At 37.3% G+C, this 8403-nt stretch overlaps 1 protein-coding gene across 1 annotated transcript; it reads right to left on the reverse strand.

Annotated features, from left to right (window-relative positions):
• Window positions 1-452: 452 nt before the first annotated feature.
• On the reverse strand, window positions 453-5337 carry srp19 (signal recognition particle 19). The gene is made up of 5 exons (XM_033618823.2): window positions 5105-5337; window positions 3897-3972; window positions 2217-2288; window positions 2013-2121; window positions 453-958 (listed from the first exon to the last, which is right to left on the reverse strand). The coding sequence occupies exons 1-5, from the start codon at window positions 5140-5142 to the stop codon at window positions 828-830; spliced, it is 426 nt and encodes a 141-aa protein (XP_033474714.1). The 5' UTR covers window positions 5143-5337; the 3' UTR covers window positions 453-827.
• Between the last annotated feature and the right edge of the window lie 3066 nt (window positions 5338-8403).

The following is an 8403-nucleotide window of genomic DNA, read 5'->3' on the forward strand; positions in this document are numbered from 1 at the left end:
CTGTCAAACATGCACTTATTACATCACGTCAACAAAGCATGTAGCGATGAGCTGTGTGCTCTGCATCATAACGTACTGGAGGTGTAACCACTTCTACTTATACTTATCTTCCTGCGTTTGTACTTCAACAGAAAACACGTTTCATATTCACTATTCTTGGACAACGACCAGGTAACACGTAGAATATGTGGGATCAGGCAGGTGGCACTAAAGTGTCAAATGTGGAATCACAGGCGGACGTTCTGATCGGGCACATCCGATCACAGAAGTCACACTGAGAATGAAAGTGTAACTGCAGCCTTTGACAGTCAGATGCTGAGAGACAGAGTGACAGCCATCAGAGTCTGAGTGAGGCCAAACAATAAATGATAATTTCCCAACGTGCTGCTGATGAAGTCTCTTTGTGGCTTTTACGAGGAAAATAAATATGCTCAAATTAAGACGACAAAAAATGTGAAAATGAAATCTTTATTCATCTCGTCTTCAAACAGACACAGCGACGTTAACAAAATGTGGAGTGAATGACGAGGTGTATCACAGAAACAGAAACACATCGTCCACTCTGAAATCTGACATAAAACAGAACTTAGATCCTTTATCTGCGTTTTCACAAATGCCATGATGAGCTGCAGCAGTTTGGTCAGTGAGGTCAAAATCTAAAGAATTCAAGAGGAGACACATTTTCATTTTGGACGCAGACAGCTGAGCGAGTCTCTGAGGTCACAACAAAAACTGGATTCGTTAGTTTCAGGGTGTGATTCTGCATGACGGACCTCATGTTTAAAATTATTTAATAAAAAAAGAAAAAAAAGGTTGTTTCTTTGAGTCTATTTCTTCTTCTTCTTGCTCTTCTTCCCTCCCTCTCCCTGCTGAGAGTTGGTGTCTCCTCCTCCACTCTTCTGGGTCCGAGTCTTTAGTTTAGGGATCATCTCCGCTACGTAGAACATCACGTCCTTACCTGAGGAAATAAAAACATAACAGAAACATCACATGATAACTAAAATTACCACCTCATAGTTATGTGTAGGGCTGCCTACGATGCCTCAAAATTTGCTGCAAAGAAACTACAAACTCTCAAACATGGATGCTTCACACTCAGATGATCTATACAATCAGCACAATTTCAAGATTAGAGTCACCAATTCAGTTTCTGACCAAATGTCTCCCCTTCTGTTCCTGAGATATGACGTTAGAACATGATGATGTCACAGTCAAGCTGACCTTTGACCTTTAGACCTTCATTATTTTATCCTGTTCGATATGTGTGTCAAATTTTGTCATAATTAGTGCATAAATTCTGAAGTCATGGCCAAAAACATTTTGTAAAGTAACAGTGACCTATGACGACTAAAATCTAACCATTTCATTGAGTACAAGCGGACATTTGTGCCAAATTTGAGAAGATTCCCTCGAGGCCTTTATGAGATATTGCATTTATGAAACTGAGACAGATGCAGGGTCACAGTGACTTTGAATCTGACCACCAAAATCTAACCAGTTCATCTTTTAATCCAAGTGGAGGTTTGTGTTGAATTTGAAGAAATTCCCTAATGGTATTCTTGAGATATCGCTATCACAAGAATGACACAGACAAGGTCACGCTGACCTTGACCTCTGAACACCAAAATCTAGTCAGTTAATTGTTGAGTCCAAGTGGACGTTTGTGCCAAATTTGCATACATGCCCTTGAGGCCTTTTTGAGTTTTCGTGTTTATGAGAATGAGACAGACGCAGGGTGACAGTGACGTTGACCTTTGACCACAAACTTCTCATCAGTTCATCCTTGACTCAAAGTGGACGTTTGTGCCAACATGTAAGTAAATAAAAGTATCAGATCAGACTCTGTATGAGAGGACTTAGATCAAGACTGTGTGTCTGGTTTTGGACAATATGTGTCTCTTTAGCCTGAACGCTGTCGGACATCTTTAAACTCAGCTGGACAAACGTGGTCAGAAAATGAGTTTCATTATCCCGAGTTTAAACTCTGGTGTGTTTGTGTGAGTCGGACTTACGGGAGGTGAATTTTTCCTGACAGAGGCTGCCGTCCGCCTGCTTCACCTGGACTCTGACTCGTCCTCTGAACTGGACGTCCCTGTTCCACTCTCTGGGATGCATCTTGTTCTGGAAAACACAAACATATACGTACATATGTTTGTTGTCATGTTTTTGAGTGATTTTCTGTAACCTTGCAGAAACAATTAAGTTTTTCTTTTCACCTCCACGTAGACGTTCATCCCTGCCGCCGTCAGCACGTCTCTGATCTCAGCACAGGACGGATTCTCCACCGCCTGCAGACACACAACACCAGCTGTTACACTACATTTACACCACCTTCATCCTGACTCAGGCCTTTCTGTGGTCTAATTTGTCTGTGACAGTGATTCTGCTGCAGTTTATTGTGAAACCAAAGTAACTCTGCACTACTTCAGTGTAACTTCCTGAAACGTCACAGACAGGCAAAGAAAACTTGAGCAGAAAATCTTCATCTCCTGACGACTCTACCGTGAACATCTGCACATATTTTATCGACCTAGTTTCAAACACTGCGCAGCTCTTTTATGTATTTTTATTTACGTAGGCCTCCTTATGTAACACCCTGGTTTAAAGGTGCATTCGTTTTGTACTTGGACGTCGGAAGTGGGAATGACGTCACCTCCGAGTTGACAACAGTTTTTGCATTCTTATTGACAACGGTGGACAAGTCAGGAAAAAACATGGACGCCCGCAAGAAAGCCTTTGTTGCCCTTGCACTTTCAGAGTATAGACAGCTTCAAAGCCATCATGCACTCCAACTGATGAACGCCGCAGACATGTCTGACCTAATGTGAAACAAATAAGATAAAATTGCTATAAACAGTACTTTAGCAGAGTGTTTACTCACTATGTATGTGACCGGCAGCCATCTTGAATCCATAAGTCGGGGTTGATGCGGTTGCTCCGAGTTTCCAAGTTGGAGTTTAAACTTCCGACTGGGAACTGGGAATTTCCAACCTCTGAGTACAAAACGAATGCACCATAAGACCCTGAATTTGTGTTTGCATTGTGTAGTACTAATATTTCATGGTCTGATTTCAAAAGAACGTTTCCTTTAAATTTTGTAAAGCCCTGAAGAAAATAATATTTCACAGCCTTTTGTTTTATAAAGAGAATTATTTTACTTTGTGGTGGTTTAAGAAATGTGTAAAACAGATGTTAAACTTGTTTTTAAAGCCCTGACGAGGAGCTGCAGTGGTCAAAACATGTCGGCTCTTTTAATGATTTAGCAACTACAATAAATTATTTTAATTTAATACTTCCTTCCTTGTTTCCTAGATTTTTGGAGCACCTGGATTGTCTTCCTGTGAATCCTGTTGTTTCCTGTTCTCCATGAGCACCTGACACAAGGTTCAGATCTACGTTTGATTACAGAGAGCAGCCACGCGTCTCTCCCTTTTTCTAAAGTTCTTCATATATCCGTTGGTCACATCAGCAGATATCAGCATGTTGGCCGATTCTAATATTTCATTTTAAAGCCAATAGCAGCCGATACTGATGATGTACCGATGTTATTGTGCATCCCTTTTATTTATATTTATGATTCCTGCCTTTTCAGTGGGCCTACTCATTGTGTCTTTTATCTTCCAGTGTTTATTATTATGCACCAAGTTCAATTCCTTGTATGTGAAAACCTACTTTACAGTAAACCTGATTCTGACTCAATCACTCAGCAGAGCATTAAAAAGAAGACGCAGGCTGTGACTTATAGTGAGCCATGGATTCAGCTCTAGTCACAACTGGAAAACCACTTACACTGTTTGCTCTGTATACATGAAGACAATATGGATTCTCAATGAATATTTAAAAAATGGGTGGCAGCGTGTTGGTAAAGCGTCATTAAAACTGTAGAAAGTAAGAACCTTCTCTGTGGGGATCCTTCGTCCTTCAGCCAGCGTCTTCTTACTGTTGATGTAGATGGGATAGATGCAGATGAACCTGAGAAACAGAGATTAGTTGTTTAGATACGTTTTGAGAAAAGAAAGAACAATTATCTGGTTCAAACCTTTTTTATTGTCTTCTTTGTTAGCACAGTGAGGTCTGGACTGTTGGTGGCACAAAATATGGAATATAAACTCTTTAATGTGGACTTAAATTAAATCTGATGACATTTTCTGACTTTTTATAAACCAAACAATGAATCACTTAACTGAGAAAATAATCTGCAGATTATTCTGTAATGAAAATAATCCTAGTGTCTAATCATGTTTCATTTTAATCCCATCTTTTCAGTTTATCAGCTTTACTGTAGAGCTCATAGTGACTTTAATGAAGCTGTAAGTTCTGTTTAATTCAGTTGTGTGAGTGGACAAACAAACAGTGGTCTGAATGAATGAATGAATGGCCGATTGACTCTGAGTGAATCACCAGTCCCTTGCTAAACTCTTAACTGACAAGTTAAGATAAAGTACACTTCATATAATCCCATCACTATCATGTGAAGTCCAGTATATTTAGTCCTCCATTGTCTGCAGCCAAAACAATCAATATATCATCGGTAGGATCGATATTTAATGGCCAAATACAAAAGTTAAAGGACCTTTAATACACGTCATGCTACAGGGCTACATCGACAGGCCAAACTCAATGTAAAAACTACACCATTTTAACATGTGCCACGGTTTATGTGTGTGGTTTTGTAAAACGTGACTTTATATCGAAGTCATTAGAAACAAATGGTTTCTAAGAGGTTTAATGGTAACAGGGTTTATTCAGCTAAACATTTTCACTCTGTTTTAACTCTGTTAACCCGATTCAACTACTCCCACAATCCCTCACTTCTCTTCACTGTCGAGGTTCACAGTGTCACGTAACTCCCCCAAAAATGTCGATTTTTGTTGGGATTTAAAGTAAAAACCCAACTTAAATGTGTGCCGAATACAAGAGGGGGGCTTTGTGATCTCAGCATTGACTCCAGTAAGGAATAATAAGCATGTTACGTTTGCAGATACCCGAGTTATCCTTAAATTCATCAATCTTCTGTAGGGGTTTCACACAACGTGAGCGAGGGGCTAAGCGCAGCTAGCTTTAGCTTAGCTAGGCTAACAGGCTAGCTTCTACCGACACTCACCGCTCTTTATCGGCGGGGTTCTGGGTCAGATGAGCCATGGTTGGTCCGGTTGTTCGTCTGACTGCAGACGGTCGAGTCTCGGCTGAAAACAGCGGCTAACGACACGGTTTGATCCCCGTAAAACACGCAGCCATACGGCGGCTTCACGCGCACACTGACCGGCTGTTGACAACCAGAGGGTGCGCTCGATTCAACGGACCGAACGCACCGGTGTTGGTTACACCATGACGTCTGTAAGCACCGCAACACAGCGGAGTGACCTCTGACCTGAGCGGTGTCGCAGGAAGTAGTCAGATCCATTTTTTTTTTTCCAAAAAAAAAACAAAAAACAAAACCAAAACTTTATCGATACATCTATTACATGCAGTATGTATGTTTCAGATTTTTATTGTAAAAGTTGTAGAAAAATATGTCATAAAATAATAATATCAAATAATTTATAATTAATTCAATTAATAAATAACCATAAATAAATAAAATGTAAAAAAAAAAAAGAAATATAAGGAAAATATAAAACATTAAGGGTCTCAATCCATTAAAAAAATAACTTTATTGATACATTTATTATATACAGTATGTATGTTTCGGATTTTTATTGTAAAAGTTGTAAAATAATAAAATGATACTACTACTACTACTAATAATAATAATAATAATTAAATAATAAATTTAATTGCACAATAAATAGAGAAAGAAACATGAGGAAAATAAAAACCTTCAGGGTCTGCTAAACTAATGGAGTAAAACTGAAATGTCTCCATAATCTATGCTTTTAGTTTTTGCTAAGGGATTGTTCAGTATTTGGGGGGGGTTTGTTTTTTATTTTGGCTCAGGGAGGGGCATAAGACTAAATAGCTGTATTCTGTATTTATTTTTACCGACAATTTTTGTGTTTTCTTTAAAGATCATCAGAATGACATCTTGCATTTAATCCCGGCCAGAAACTGTAAAAACAGAAATTATTATTGGATTTTTATACTTCGGACGTAAATGTGTGACAAACGCTTCCGTCAGATAAAAACCATAACCAAATCTGAGCTTAAAATAACTGTATGTCGTCAAAATCTCTTTATTCTACATCTCATTTCAAATAAACTGTTTGCCCAGGATTTCATTTTCAACTTTTAACTTTCAAACATCAAAGCGTAAGTTTTTTTTATGATGTAACTTTATGCTTTTTCAACATTAGAACAGACAGCACATATAGATGTACAAAAAACATTGAAAATGAAAAGAAAAAACAATAAGGAAAAGGACGTGCACATTAATCTTGGCTGCGTGTCATTCAGGCTGTCATGCAACATTTACTCCACATCAAATTACGTGTCATGTTCATCCACTGAGCATGAACACATCACAGCACGCAGAGCGAGAACAGGACCCAGAGATGATCAGTTACCATGTTAATCATCTTTAGATCTCCAGACAGGGACCCCAAATATTCTGAAAACCGTCACACTGTTAGAAACTTTGTGAATAAGCTCAAAGGGAGAGTTTTTAAAATGAGGGAAGGTCATGCACCTCCCCCCCCCCCTTCTCTGATGAGTAAAGAACAGTCCCTAATTCTTCATTTTTGAGTTTTAAATCTTCAACCGTAGTCAAGTATGTTTAAAGCAGGTATTTGGATCCGTCACTGCAGTAAAAGTAGTCATACCACACAGTAAATTAAAGTCCTGCACTGAAAACGTTCCTTCAGTTAAAACATATAAGAATTAGAATTATAAGTAATAGAGAGCATAGTGACCAACTGCATCTGCAGACTGGAGGACCTGCAGACTGTGAGGAGGACTGTGGAGAAGATTATTGGATCCTCTCTTGACATGTGCACACATCACCAAGGATATTAGTTTATGCATATGTTCATTTTTATATGTAGTTTTATATTTATTATTTGCACCAGCACTTTTGTGTTGATGTATATTTTAATAGTTTTCATCAACCTCTGCTTCTGAAACATCAGTCAAAAATCAGGTTTATAAATGTCACGATGTAACAAGGTGATAAAATAAAGTATGTTTTTGTTCCCAGGACGATGATCAAATATGTTTTTTTTAATTCTTTATTGAACTTTATAGATACAAACAAACAACTGACATTTTCACGACCAGGGACCAGTTGCACCAAACACCTTAAAGTTTTGCCTTAAGTATGACATTTAAGGCTAAGTTTCTCCTTAGCTGAGGGACTTACACAGTTGCAAAGAATCCCTTAAAAAGGTTTCCTTACTTAAGGAAAAACTCATTTACTGCATTGAAAGAGATTTTACAGTGGTGACAGTTTCTATGGAGACTGTTTGTTTGTTTGTTTGTGAGGCCTGTTACCGTCTCACAGAGTCGTCTCATAGTTAGACAGAAGGAAGAAGAAGCAAAGACAAGAAAACCAGACTGGTCAGAGGAGGAGCAGATGAGACTGACGGAGGAATAAAATCAGAGAAAGAACAAACTACAAAGTAAATCTGATCTCAAAATCAGGAATCAGAAAATGAATTCAGTCAAATCTAAAGTGTAAAATCAGAAGTGTATCCGTCAGGTTCTCCTTAAGGGTTTTTTGTACCTTGCTTTGGTTGCTAAGGTCTTTGTGCAACAGTCAAGGGATTCCTTAAGTATAAGACCAAGAAAACCATAAATACTTAAGTAAACATTTTAAGGAAATGTTAAGGAGAAGACTTAAGCATGTTCTGTGCAACCAGTCCTTCAAGTATCTTCTGCCTCAGAGTGAGCAAAGCAAAGAAATGTAAAGCCACGTACAAAACTGACAGAAATCAAACAAAAATAATTAAACATAAAATACATACAAACAACACAAAAACAGGGCGATCTCAAATTAACTTATAAATATCAAGTAATGAAAATAATTTAGGAGCTCTCCTGTGTTTATCAAGTTTCAGTGACTTACTATAATAATAATAATAATAATAATAATGCACCTGTGTCGCTGTAGAGTTTTAATTCAGTCTTTCAGTGGTTCAAACTGGGTTCAGTCTTAAAGTATCTACATTTATAAATTAAAACTTCCCCAGGAACAAGACCATATCGAGAACAAAGTACCCTGATCAAATAATTACTTAAAAATAATAAAAAAATTGTTTTTTAAATAATAATATACAATAATAAATGTTTTTTTATTTAATAATATAATTGAATAATTAGTATTTATTTTTATTCAATAATACAATTTGATGATTATTACTCTTTATTTCATAAAATAATACATAATTATTTTTATTTATTTTTATTTAATGATATGATCTAATATTGTTATTATTTTATAAAATATGATTTAATAATTATTATTATTTA

Source organism: Epinephelus lanceolatus, chromosome 9 (genome assembly GCF_041903045.1).
Source record: "Epinephelus lanceolatus isolate andai-2023 chromosome 9, ASM4190304v1, whole genome shotgun sequence".
In the NCBI taxonomy this organism is placed as follows: Eukaryota; Metazoa; Chordata; class Actinopteri; order Perciformes; family Serranidae; genus Epinephelus; species Epinephelus lanceolatus.

What these genes read in the sequence shown, in the direction of transcription:
- srp19 (XM_033618823.2), bottom strand. Translation starts at nt 5,142, where the DNA reads ATGGCTCATCTGACCCAGAACCCCGCCGATAAAGAGCG. An exon ending in AACCCCGCCGATAAAGAGCG is followed by an intron (nt 3,973 to 5,104) that starts GTGAGTGTCGGT and finishes TCTGTTTCTCAG; the next exon opens with GTTCATCTGCATCTATCCCA. An exon ending in GAAGGATCCCCACAGAGAAG is followed by an intron (nt 2,289 to 3,896) that starts GTTCTTACTTTC and finishes GTGTGTCTGCAG; the next exon opens with GCGGTGGAGAATCCGTCCTG.